Below are 14169 nucleotides of genomic sequence, written 5' to 3'. Positions count from 1 at the left end.
GAGGCAGTGGAGGTTGACAACATCATGAAAAGGACCTGCAAAACTTCCATGAGTGAACGATCGCAAGCGCACGATAAATGCCTCGTGTAGAATGGCCATAGACTGATTCACTGTCTCATTCATACACAACAGCCAAACAGGACGCACTCATTCACAGCCAATGCTGGCCCAGGACATTTTGTTGCCTGAGGAGGACCAGTAAATGCCTCCAATTTCTCATTCACAGGATTATTGTGCGGGTAAAAATGGGGAGAACTTTAGTTCCTGGAGGAAAGGCAAAACATAAATAAAATTAAATTAAATTAAATTAATAACTCTATACTAGAAAACATAATTGCCTTACCCTATGCTCATAATAAGTCTCCTTAGCATGTAAAATGGCCATCTGTGCATTACTGTGCATACTCATTTACATGCATGTGCACTAGAGAAAAGATGCATCCAGTATTCCACTTGGACATTTATCTTATAGAGACCTTGGGGAGGGAACCTGAAGGCTGATACAACCTCTCATAATAGATATTTACATATTCAAGATTTGAAAAGCATCCTCTTGCTTCTCATATGCCCCACCCATATGAACATCAACTCAAATAAGCTATTAACAGCAAAAACAAAGAAAAGTCTTGTGGCACCTTAAAGACTAACAAATGTGTCCTGGCACAAACATTCATGGACTATAGCCCACTTCATCAGATGTATGGCGTATTACTGGGATTTTCAGGTTTATATATAGTAGACTCATAAAATCATAGAATAGTAGGGTTGGAAGGGACCTACAAGACCATAGAGTCCAACCTCCCGTTCAATGCAGGAATCCAAGTCAGAGCATCCCCGACAGATGGCTGTCCAGCTTCTTCTTGAATGCGTCCAGCGTGGGAGAGCCCACTACCTCCCTAGGTAATTGGTTCCATTGTCTTATTGCTCTTACAGTCAGGAAGTTTTTCCTGATGTTCAGCTGGAATCTGGCTTCCTGTAACTTGAGCCCATTATTCCATGTCCTGCATCCTGGGATGATCGAGAAGAGATCCTGGCCTTCTTCTCTGGGACAACCTTTCAAGTACTTGAAGAGCACTATCGTATCTCCCCTCAGTCTTCTCTTCTCCAGGATAAATATGCCCAGTTCTTTCAGTCTCTCTTCATAGGGCTTTGTTTCCAGTCCCCTGATCATCTTCGTTGCCCTCCTTTGAACCCTCTCCAGCTTGTCTGCATCCTTCTTAAAGTGCGGTGCCCAGAACTGGACACAGTATCTGTGTCTCATCTGGACACAGATGAGGCCTAACCAGTGCTGAGTAGAGGGGAACTAGTACTTCCCGGGATTTGGAAGCTATGCTTCTATTAATGCATCCCAAAAGAGCATTGGCCTTTTTTGCAGCCACATCACACTGTTGGCTCATATTCAGCTTGTGATCTACAACAATTCCAAGATCCTTCTCACTTGTAGTGTTGTTGAGCCATATATCCCCCATCTTGTAACTGTGCATTTGGTTTCTTTTTCCTAGGTGCAGAACTTGGCATTCATCCCTATTAAATGTCATTCTGTTGTTTTCTGCCCAGCTCTCCAGTCTATCCAGATCACTTTGAATTTTGTTTCTGTCTTCCAAAGTATTAGCAATCCCGCCCAATTTTGTGACATCTGCAGATTTGATCAGCATTCCCTGCACCTCCTCCTCCAAGTCATTAATAAAAATGTTGGAGAGCACTGGGCCCAGGACTGAGCCCTGCGGTACCCCACTTGTTACCTCTCCCCAGTTTGAGAAGGTCCCATTGATAAGCACACTTTGAGTCCAATTCAGTAGCCAACTGTAGATCCACTGGATCGTTGTTTCATCTAGCCCACTTTGACCTAGTTTGCTCATCAGGATATCATGGGGCACTTTGTCGAAAGCTTTGCTGAAGTCGAGGTATATTATGTCTACAGCATTCCCATGGTCCACAAGGGAGGTTACTTGATCAAAAAATGAGATTAAATTCGTCTGGCAGGATTTGTTCTTGACAAATCCATGTTGGCTTCGAGTAATCACTACATTGTTTTCAAGGTGCTTCCAGATGGATTGCTTTATCATCTGCTCCAGAATTTTCCCAGGGATTGATGTCAGACTGACTGGTCGGTAGTTCCCAGGTTCCTTCTTTTTGCCCTTTTTGAAGATAGGGACAACATTAGCCCTCCTCCAGTCATCTGGCACTTCACCCGTACATATGGTGCAGTGGATGGATTGTAAACAGTGAGATCAGAAGGAAATTAAATGCAAGAAGTGAGATATAAGTGTAATAATAAATATTTTTCATTTATTATTACATTTATATCTCACCTTTTTTCCTCCAAAGAACCCAAGGCGGCTTACAAAATCCTCCTCCTCTCCATTTTATCCTCACAACAACCCTGTGAGGTTGATTAGGTTGACAGTCTGGCCCAAAATCACCCAATGAGTTTCATGACCGAGTGGCAACTTGAACTTGGATCTCCCAAGTCTGAGTCCAACACTCTAACCAGTTCAGCACACTGGCTGTCTTTATTAAAGCAATTCATTAAAAAATGTAATGCAGGAAAGTATCCTTCTTTTCATTAAAACCCAATAGCAGACTAGATAATACTATGGACTACACTGCAATGATGTCATACACTCCTCCCATCAATATGGGTATAACGAAACATGGATTACTTTGCAGTGCTGACATAACCCATAGTCAGCCACAATGCCTCCGCCCCACCCACCCTTCCCCAACACGCATACACACACGCACATATGCACAATAAGAGTATAATGATAGACTTTATTTACATTGGCAGGTGTGTTTTTAATGCTCACAAATGCAGTAAAAAAATATTTTTCTTTTCTTTTTTGCATGAAATAAGACCTGAGTCAGAAAGAATATGAACTGTAATTTCCACTACCCATTGTTTGGGGCTGGATATGCTACTGTCCAACATAGTGTAGTTTTAGCTACACTAAAACTCTGCATTTCCCAATTATTTTCTATAGGCAGTAATCACTATTCCACGACGGTAGATTAAAAGAATAAAAGGGCGGTGCAAAATGAACCAGCAAGTCCCTTCTGCAGACAAGTCTCTATGACCAAATGCTGATCATAGCTGCAACTTCACTCATTGGTTAAACAAACTGAAAGGTGGCAGCAGGGTCATTTCCCACGGAACAATTGGACATAATGACAGTCCATTTCTCACAAAATGATTGGAACGTTCCTGAATGTTGTGCCTCATATCTCGGGTTCCACAGTAAAAACTGGCTAGTAGTTACCACAGAGTTTACCACAGCAAGATGAGGAGTGGGGGGTCAGAGGCTGGAGGGTACAGTGGGGAGAGCAAAGCACACAGGGAGGAGAGAGCCTCAGCTGGGATGCGGTATGTGAGGTATAAATCAAACAGCTAGATATGAGGGACATTTGTCTGTCTGTCTGTTTGTTTGAGGAATTTAAATCCAACTTTTCAGACAATGCTCACTCAAAGTGGCTGTACAAAACAGGAGTCTGCACTTCCTACTCTGGGCCAGAGCAAGAGGCAGGTAAGCAAGCGGATTGGAATCGTGAAGAAGAGGAGCAACTCCAGGAGGCTCTCGTCAGGGGGTCCCTGCTGGGGTGTAGACCCTTGATACTGGCCCTGCTCCCTGCCACTCCTTGCTGAAGTGGGCAGCTACCCTGAACAACCTGATCTCTGACTCACTGGACAGCTTCATAGCCTCTCTTTTAAGCCATGTGGCAGGGGTATTAGCAATGGGACACGCTATCCTAGATCACCAACCATGTCACTTCTGAAGGTGGTGGGACCCCCAAAAAGGACCTGTGAAGAAGATTGTTGTAGCTGGGCAGGTTTGTGTGTGAGGCGGTGATCCTCAAGGAACTGTAGTCCCAAGATATTTAGGGCCTCCAAGTTTGCTCTGGCAACTTAAATTGAAGACAGAAACGCAATTATGAGTAATTGCAATTGCTTCTTAAGATTGGAAAGATGTGTTCCATCTGCTTGGTCCAAGTACTCATAGTATGCATTTCTAGAATTTATTAAGCAAAAAAGTAAAGTATGGAGAAAACTTTCAGCTGTGAAATCAAATCACAGTAAAGCCCTGTTCAGTCATTCTGCCTGAATAGGGCATAGGAAGAGGGATGGGGCCGTGCATGTCAGGCCCGCCCCCAATATCTCTGACCTCCGTGCACTGAGTGTGCAGAGCTGCTGGGGTCTTTTACTCACATTGGCTTAAACACAAATACAAGCTCCCCTGCAAACTGGAACCCAGCATTATCAGGCTTCCTGATCGCACAAAAATTTCTACCTGCATTCAGCCAAACATGAGTAGAAGCCCCCTGCCATCCTGCCTGCTCAGTACAGGGAGGTTGGGGACTTAGAGGGTGGGGGGCAGCATGTGTGGCCCCATCCCTCTTACTTGTGCTCATATACTCTATTTAGGCATAACACCTGGTCTCAAGAGGCACTCCCCAGAGGAAAACCTCAGGAAAAACAGAAAATGAAAAGAGCAGAAACAATGCTTGAGACTTCCGGCCTACCTCTTTACATAGCACAGCTGATTCTAGGGATGTACGAAAATCACTTACCTGTTTGCGGATTATGTTTATGGTGGGGAGGGAGGCGTTCTGTCCCTCCCCCCGGAATCGTGGATGGGGGGGGGGAGGCGCTCCATTCCTCCCCCCCTGAATCCTCCGCGGCCGGCTGTGCTCCGCAGCAGCTCCACGGAGCAGCCAGCCAGGCCCAGCCAGACCAGAGCCATCCGCAGCCGGATTTCCGGCCGCGGAGGGCCCTGGGGGGGGGAAGCGTATGCAAATGGCGGTGGCTATGGCCGCCGCCATTTGCGTTCCTCATTTTTGACGTCTTAATCTACGTAAATATTTACGTACACTAAGACGGCGAAAATAAGGGGAACACAAATAGCGTAGTGGACGCTATTTGCGTTCTCCTTATTTTTGCCGTCTTAGTCTACGTAATTATTTACGTAGACTAAGATGGCCCAAAATAAGGAACGCAAACGGCGGCGGCTGTAGCCACCGCCATTTGTGTATGCCTTTTTTTTTTTTTACCCAGATGTTTTAGGCTACGTAAAAACTTACGTAGCCTATCACGTTTGTGTAAAAACAAACAAACTGCAAATGGCAGCGGAAGACCAGCCGCCACCGCCGCCGCCACCGCCACCCGGAAGATCCGCCCCAGGTAAGTCTTGTCCCGGGGGATCCGCGGGGGTGGCGGGGGGGGTGGCAGGCCGTTCCGCCACAGATTTCGGGGGGCCGAATGCACTGGCATTCGGCCTCCCCGAGATCCGTGGCGGAATTCTCTGCCATCCCTAGCTGATTCCCTGCTCTCTAGCAGAGACAAGTGTAGGGTTCAGAAGTAGAATAAGGAAGTTTGCCAGTTATGCTTGGTCCCTTCCCCTTTTCATGCTCTTGGCACGTGTGTGATCTAGTCACTCAATTGCTCAGTATTTGGGAGTTAATTACGATGTGTACAGAGATGTCCTTGAGCCTGGGAACAGCTTTGCTCATTTGGGAGGAGGCCATGAAGCGACAAACACACTTGCCTCAGTCAGAAAAGAGAGCCTGTTCATGTTAGCCTTGTCCTGGGGATACATTGGAACTGCAGCTTTCCCCCAGTTTCAGACTGATTTGAAACAGGTTTTACTGATGTTATTTCCCACTGCAGAAACTGGGCCCCAGTGTTCTAGCACAGCCTTCCTCCAGATCAGTTGGGCAATAGCTTCTATCATCCCCAGCCATCCCAGTCATTAGCCATGCTAGCTGGGGTGATGGGAGTTGTAAGTTAAACACGCCTGAAGGGCACCAGGTGGAAAAGTTTGCCCTAAAATTGGCAGCAGCTTCCTGTAGCTTTCTGGACATAAATGGCCAGTTGCTACCACCTCCCTATCCCATCATCACCATCTCTATGAGAGAGTACATGTGACTTAGGGCACTTCCAGATGAGGCTTTTCCTGTGCAACCACCCTGCCTCATTCATGAAATGTTAGGGGAGGTCCAGATGCCAAAGGCTTTCACTTGTAGCCCTCCCATGTTTTCCCACTGCTTCTTCCACCTTTTTGCTTAAGAAAATTTCTGCTGAGGGGCAGGGGATACAGAGCAGCTGCACCTCACCTTTTGAGCGGTAGCACTAGAGACTGGGGCTGTGCACCGCTGTGGCCTGAGTCCCGAGTCGAAGCAGGCTGCTCCGGGCTGCTCCAGGCCCCTTCTGAGGCAAAGCGGAGGGGGCACAAAGTGACCCGAAGCGGGTTGGGGGCTCTCCAAAGCACTCGGTGCACTTTGGAGCGTCAGCACTCTGGCCAGCCATGCTGGCGCCTCCAGCTCCTTACTGAGCCATCACAGGAGTCGCCGCCGCCACCTCTGCTGCTGCCGTCGCCACCACTGCCTCTGTCGCCGCTGCCATCGTCGCTGCCGCCACTATTGCCGCCGCCGCCAACTCTTGAGCCCTGGACATGCACCAGCCCTTCTTGCAGCGAGTCGCCAATTTTAAAAGCGTGTCCAGGGCTCCAGAGATGGTGGTGGTGGTGACAGTGGCAGTGGTGGCGGAGGAGGAGGTAGCGGTGGTGGCAGCCCAGATAGGGAGCTGGGGGTGTGCATGACGGTGTCAGGGGCCCCCCAAAGCAGGATTCAGCCATCCGAATCCTGCTTCGGGACTGAGGTAGATATCCCCTGAATCAACCCAAAGCAAATTGGGCCTGCCTTGGAAGCCCCGAAGAGGATTGCACAGCCCTGCTAGAGACCCTCGATCTGGAAGCACCCCTGGACTATAGACCAGAAAGCCAGCTTGAAACTGAGTTGGAACAGAGACAAATAAATATTCAGAGGTATATCAAAGTGGATGGATAGATTATGAAGTGACAAGTTTCTTTCAGAGAATGCTAACTGAATGTAGGAATGAATGTACTGAACTCCTGAAAACCTGTTCCTTGTTCTCAAAGAAAAGAGATGTTTTAAAACATACCAAGTCTAGAATATAAACTTCATCCCAGAGCCATCAAAGTCCCTTTCAATTAAGAATTAAAATACCGATCTTATTAAAACTGGAACATAGTGCGTGTGGGGGAGCTAAGCCAAATACATCTGCTAACATTTGGTTCTTCCTCGCAGGAGGAATTTTCAGGTAAAAAGAGTGATTGACAGTGGCTTGTTGCTCAAGGATGGAAAAATACAATGCAGGGGAGCAGTGGTTTCTTGTGACCACAGAACGGTTGGACATTCTGGAAATGCAAGCATGAGTAAAATATAAGACCTCAACTGATAGGTTGCCACACAAGTCCGTTTACACATTTTGTTTCCCTGGTCCAGCACCCAGGTTTGGATGAGAAACAAACAATTATATTTTTGGCCAATTATTGATTGCTGTTTCACCATTGGGGGGGCGGGCTGAAACAGGAAGAAGGAGGGCTTCTTGCCCCTATAATTGGGCTGCCATCCCTCATTAAATTGCTCGACGCTGGAGTCAAGTGGATCTGCTAAGACCATAAGTCCACAATCCAATAGAGTTAGGTGAGTGTTGTTGAAGACTTTTGATTTCCATGGACTAGCTTTGAGCTGAGTTGTGCTTGGCAGACATAATCCAGTAGAATCAGGTTTCTCCAAAACTGGTGTGTCTTAGATCACAAAGGGAGCGTTATAAATATGGCAAGCAGCGAATGATATATGCAGCCCTAACACTTTTACTTACATGTTTGCAACTGTTTCTATGTTTGTTCATTTGTTTGTTTATTTCTATACTGCCCAATAGCTGAAGCTCTCTGGGTGGTTCACAAAAATTAAAACCAAAACGTGCAGGATAAAACAATATAAAATATAAAATCGTTAAAACCATAATATAACAATACAACCAGAATAAAACCTAGCAGCAATGCAGAGATTTAAAATACAGATTTAAAACACCAAAGCTAAAAGACTAGGAAGCTAAAATGCTAAAAAGCTGGGAGAATAAAAAGGTCTTCACCTGGCACCAGAAGGAGTACAATGTAGGTGCCAGGTGAACCTCTCTAGGGAGCTCATTCCACAGCTGGGGTGCCACAGCAGAAAAGGCCTGGTTCCTGGTAGCCACCCGCTGTTTGTTTCTGATGCATTTTTCTGTTATATTGGTAACTTGTAATTTATTCTACATTTCAGGACTTTTATCTTAGATTTCTATATGTTTGCATAACTGTTGTCATTCAGGTTCCTTAATATATGGCTCTCTCCCCCCCTTTTCATTCCCTTCCTGCCACACTGATGCAGTGGGAAGCAAAATGTTGAGAGCAAAGGCTGATTATTTGCCTTGTTGGATCAAACAAAAGCTGTATCAAGTCCAGCATAACACTCCTGATCTCCTAATCATGGCCAGGTGATTGGGAGCACTCCTTATGCTCATGAAGTCCTCCCCTTCCCTTCTCCCCACAGGCATGTGAATTTCCCCCTATTAATCAGGAAGTCTCTAGTTTGAATCTTGCCTCATTAGGTGGCCTTAGGCAAGTCCCTCCCTCTCAGCCTCAGTCTCACCATTTGCAATGTGGAGGCTAATAATATTGACTTTCCTTTACAGGCCTGTTGTGAGGGTTGCAGCGAGATTATTTGTTTAATTAATTTACATACTGCCCAACTAGCAAATGACCTCGACTCGATTTACAGACACAAAATGCCAAAAACATAAATAAAATCACAATCAAAAACAAGAAGTACAACAATGAAAATATTAAAATATTAAAGCAATAAAAACATTCAAGAACCAGCAGGAAACGTAAAGATCAGAACAAGAGATTAAAGATTAAATGCCTGGTGGAAGAGGAAGGTCTTAATCTGGCATCTAAATGTATTCAATGAAGATACCCAGTGGATGTCCCCAGGAAGGTCATTCCACAGATGGGGGGAGGCACTTTCCCTGGTAGCCACCCATTGCACCATTGTGGGCAGTGGCACCCAGAGAAGTGTCTTTGAAGATGATCTTAGCAGTTGGGCAGGAACAATCGAAAGCAATAAATGCACATGAACCACTTTGAGCACTTGAAAGTGTAATGCAAATGCGATATATGACGTCTTAGTTATTCTGGACATCAAAATGCTAGTTTCAAACCAGAGCGTGCAACCATGGTTAAAGTGAGTGTGCAAACTCTGATTTGAGCTCACCGTGGTTAATATTAGTGAAGATGCAACCTAACGGCTGGGCTAGGTCCAAACAGAAAAGAGAAGAAAATTGGTGTTGAGACTGTTGGGAAGACATAGGGGCTGCCTTCATGAGTGACTTGGTGCAAAATTACAGCAGTCTGAGGTGGTTCACGACAGATGACGTTGTCACTAATCTGCTGCCAACCAGCCACTTCCCTCTTGAAAAGCCACATTGTCTGAAACTCCTTTTATTCCAACTATTTTACTTAAAGCAGCTTCCTGGCAGTTTTGCCACAGTGTTCCATATCTGCCCCCCCCCCCCGCATTAAATCCTGGGTGTGCCTCTGTGACCTGGCAGTGACGTGATTAAGGGGAAGGGATGCCCCATTCCCTCTTGTTTCCCCAATCGATGTAGTTTTTCCCCATATCCTCCCCTTCTGCGCATGTTTGCTCATAAATAAGAAATAAATCTTGCTCCCCACAGTGAAATCTTTAACATATTCCAGTGCTGAATGGGACTCTCTGTAAAGTAACCCCCTTCTGTACATGTTTACTGGGAAGTAAGAAGTAAATCTCACCCCCCTACAGTGAATCTTTAACAGATCTCAAAGCATACAGAGCCACGATAAATCGTGAAAGCGTTAAACCGTTTAAAGGGTTAAAGGCTAACTTCAGTAACTTGCCGTAAAGCATTCTTTTACTTCTTCATGAAATCGAGACCTCAAACTGTGCTTCTTTATTTAATGTTCTGTAGTTTCTCTGTTGACACATAGAGTCACAGTGATCATTCGAGATCATGGGAGATTTTCATCTCATTGCCAGCAGGGAGAAGGAGAAAGGGGGGTAGAAAGGGGTGGAGAGTTGGAAGCAATAATTCCATGGCAGAATGCTGGAATGGGGCAAAGTTGGAGGGTTGGGCTGCTTTCATGGGAAGCCTTCAGATTATGCATTCCAGAATCAGGAATTCTGGCTTCTCAAGGCAAAAGTGTGCACATTGGGGAAAAAGAGGGGAGATAATGTAGTAGCAGGGGGAGCCTTCAGAATTGTGAATTAGTTGGTCTCCATTCATAATAATGTAATAGCAGAGGGGAGCCTGGACAGGGGGGACAAAAAAGCCTCTCTCACTGGTTGAGCAGCCCCTGCCAATCTGAAGATGTTCACTTCTACTCCCCCCACCCAGAAGTATGTGCCTTTCAAGTGCTGTGTGACTCCTGAAAACCGGATTTAAAGGTGTGGTACACTCAGCATTTCTTGCTTTGTGTGTCCCTGACAGACCAAAGCCGATTCCATGAAAATCCAGGTAATCCTTCTATGTGCTTCTCATTCGATGGTTGTGAAGAGAGCTTCATAAAGATTCCTCATTTTCCCTCCATATCAGCCATAACTTTATAAACTCCTACAGCATTTCCCACACTATCATCTTGTTTTCTAAACCAGAAAGCCTGTTAACAGATGTAATGGCTAATATGCATGTGACTTCATACATCGATCCTAAACACACGTGAGGGATCTTTTCACTGTAGGTCACTGTGTGCCACTTGAAAGTGTACACCCAGGAATTAGAATAATTAGGAAGACAGAGTCAAGGAATTCAAAAGAATATGCCATTTCTTAAGAAATCAAGCGTGAGAGTTTATTTTAAAGGTGTTTAAATCAGAAGTAGCATTTACTGGGTTACCAATTGCTCAAGACTACCATAGACATAAATCATAGAATAGTAGGGTTGGAAGGGGCCTACAAGGCCATCGAGTCCAACCCCCTGCTCAATGCAGGAATCTAAGTCAGAGCATCCCTGGCAAATGGCTGTCCAGCCTCGTCTTGAATGCCTCCAGTGTGGGAGAGCCCACCACCTTCCTAGGTCATTGGTTCCATTGTCGTATTGCTCATCAGTGGCCCTAGCGAGTACAGTCAAAACAGTGACCATAAAATACAACATGTGCTGTGTATGCTTTTTTTAGCAAGAAGGTGTGCATGTGTGTGTGTCTCTGTGTGTCCAAATATGAGAAAGAGAAGGAGGAAATAGACATGGTTATGAATATGATCCAATTTAGGGATCTGAAGTAGGCGATTTTGCAAATGAGAAGCTCTAAGAGGACAGAGGTAATGGACTGAACCACAGGGTGTAAAAAAGGTGCGGAATGGAGTAGGAGGGGAGAGATTTCTGGGCAAAGGGACAGGGGTTCATAAGTGTGGGAGTAATGATAAGTCACACAGTCAGGCAGGAAATATGGAAGAGGAAGAGGTTTTCTAGGCAGATCCAATCCATGAAGTATGTGTACATTTATATCTTGGTGAGAGTCTTCACTATCAGGGGCTACCAAGAAGAGGAACGTTGCCTCACAACCTATGCCTTGTGGGCACCTGAAGGATGTTACAACTTTTAACATGTGTTTTGCAAGGAGGAAGATGGGATCTTCAGTGATTAAGTCAGGGAGACAAGCAAAGACTTAGACCTGGTTTGCATGTAATGGCGGCAAATCATGGGTTAATTAACCAATGATTAATTGATCTACGATTTGCTGGGTTGCGTGCCGCGCATGCTCCACTTCGAGTTTGAATGTGCAGCCTCTGATCAGCCTGATTGTAGGTTGCTGTATGATGTGCAGAGCTGGACACTTTGTGGGTTAACCTACAATTACGTTAGGCCTGTAGCCAGGGGTGAGGAAAAGGTTACCATGCATACAGTCCTCAAGGGGATATGCTAAGCTGCAACCACTGGACAGGTGGGCTGCTGCTTAGCTCTTTCTCTCTGCAGTGAGAGAATCCCTGGGATCCCTTTCCTCTCAGTCCAGTTCTAACCCTATATTGGGATTTGAGCACTTTGCAACAAGCCCTAGTTTCTTGAGCCTTTCTTCACAGGAAACCAGTCACAGGCGTCTGACGACTGGGTGAAGATTACAACTGGAAATGAACTGCAAATGGCTCTGGCTCCTGACTATTGTCCTGATTGCAGGACTTAGCAGTATGGCAGAGGCCAGGATAAGACCACCACCAATACGACCCAAACCACCACGAAGTAAGCTAGCAGTTTTAATCATTTATATAGTTTTAAAATCTTGTATTCTACAGCTGTGCCCCTAATCCTACTGCATGAAATTCAGGGACAAAAGATATCATGAACATTACAGGATTGAACCTCACATTCTTCACAGACCACAAAGAATAAGAGAGGATAGCCACACAATACTGGCCTCCATGAGAGTAGTTCTTCCTAGCACTGAGAGAGAGCCTGTCAACTCAGTGTTTGGCCCACTGGTCAATCTAGTTGCTGACTCCTGATTTCAGGAGTCCCCTTCGTGTGTTACTGATGTGAAGGAACAAAGCATTTTGAAAATGCATGGGGGGGGGGAGCTTCCCCTTTAGCCCCACCCCCTACCTTGCACAGCTCTTCCTGGACATGCCACCCACACGTTCCCATAGATGTCTGAGGCAGGGAAGTTTTGTGCAGAGACCACCCTTGAAGCCTGATCAGGCAGGTACCAGGATCCACAAAAGCCTGCATATGTCAAGGTCAGTTTACACATGGAGGCCTCCTTGCCTCTGATGTCTAAGTGAACAAGTAGATGATGGGGCTGGGAGGAGCAACATGACATTGGGGGCAAGGTTAAAGGCACAAGTCTTCGGCCCCTGTCAACATGCTTTGCCTCTTCCTGTAAGTAATGTATGAAGGGGGCTTGCAAATGTGACCAAAGAGAGATTGTATATATTGTGCTGCTTATTGCCAATTTTGACAGGATCCATTCCATTATCTTCCAGTTGACTCATTTTGTTCCACGTTCCTTTTTGGCACTGATTCTGGGAAATGTTCCAAAACAGTTAATGATTTCTTACTATGGACAGTTCAGAAACACAGGGGTGTCCCAGAAAGTAGGCCTATCTGTTCCAGTTATTTAAATTTATTACATTTGTATCCAGATGTACTTCCAAGTGGCTTATGGTGGCTGATAAATGCAGTTATTCCATATATTGTCACAAAAACTCTGTGAGGCAGGTTAGGCTGAGATAAATGACGGGCCCAAGGTTAAATGTCTAGCTAGTGTTTGTTGGGAATCTTGCAACCTCGTCTGCAAATTAAAGGAAGGGGACAGTTTGCCAGTTAGCTAGTTAATGCATAGGAACGTGGGCACAGCTAGCCTTAGGTTCTCTATAGCCTACAGTGGTTTCCTGTTTCCTCCTTCCTGCTCTTCTCCTCCTCCTCTCTGTCTTTCTCCATCGCTAAGAGCACATGGTGTGCTTGCGCTCTCTCCTGTGGGTGTTGTAGAAATGGACTTGAACAAACCCTTTTGAAACTAAGCTGTGGCTGCATCTTATCTGCAAGAATATGCGAGTAAAGCTGTTTACTTTCTTAACTAAAGAAAAAGTGTGGTCTCTTCCTTGTATGTGCGTGTGAACTGGTGAAATGCTCATTCTGCTTTGCCTTTCTCGCTAACTGCCTTTCTAATATGTGGCATCAACACCAGATAAAACCCATCAGTATTAAGCTGAACATAGCCAGTGTGGTGTAGTGTGTTGGAGCGGGACTGGGGAGACACGGGTTCAAGTCCCCACTCAGCCATGAGGCTCATTGGGTGATTTTGGGCCAGTGACTGACTCTCAGCCTAACTTACCTCACAGGACTGTTGACGGAATGAGGATCATATATGGTGCTATGTGCTCCTTGAAGGAAAAGGCAGGATATAAATATAACAAATATATAAAGCTATCAAGCAAAACACCAATGAAACAATTGTTCACAATGTGTTCTGAATTCTGAAGTTATTTATTTATTTATTTATTTTACTGAATAGGGCAAAAAAAGGCTAAGCTGAGGGAGAATGACTGACCCAAGGTCATCCTCTTGGCTAGCATTAAGCTCAGCACAAATGAAACCATTTTTCATGATGAGTTTTGAATTCTGCATTTTATTATTGTTGTTGTTATTACTGAATAGGACCCAAAGGTTCCTCCTGCAATGTACCTCCACAGAAGAGAAAAGATTGTGGTTATCCAGGGATATCTAAGAGTGTATGTGAAGGAAAGGGGTGTTGTTTTAGTAGCCGCTTCCGTCATTCCAAATGGTGTTTCTTTCATGAGTGA

The 14169-nt window shown here is 45.3% G+C and overlaps 1 protein-coding gene across 1 annotated transcript; it reads left to right on the top strand.

The window, feature by feature from the left end:
* The first annotated feature begins 7439 nt into the window (after positions 1 to 7439).
* On the top strand, positions 7440 to 14169 carry LOC146349927 (trefoil factor 3-like). Its single transcript, XM_084845505.1, has 3 exons — positions 7440 to 7500; positions 11953 to 12109; positions 14033 to 14169. Exons 2-3 carry the CDS (start codon positions 12001 to 12003, stop codon positions 14167 to 14169), a joined length of 246 nt encoding a protein of 81 aa, XP_084701631.1. The 5' UTR covers positions 7440 to 7500; positions 11953 to 12000.

Source organism: Heloderma suspectum, chromosome 3, assembly GCF_057233095.1.
Source record: "Heloderma suspectum isolate Gila_16-S chromosome 3, 16-S_ref, whole genome shotgun sequence".
Taxonomy (NCBI): Eukaryota; Metazoa; Chordata; class Lepidosauria; order Squamata; family Helodermatidae; genus Heloderma; species Heloderma suspectum.
Note: the sequence above shows the minus strand (reverse complement) of the source record. Positions and strands in the feature narration are given on the sequence as shown.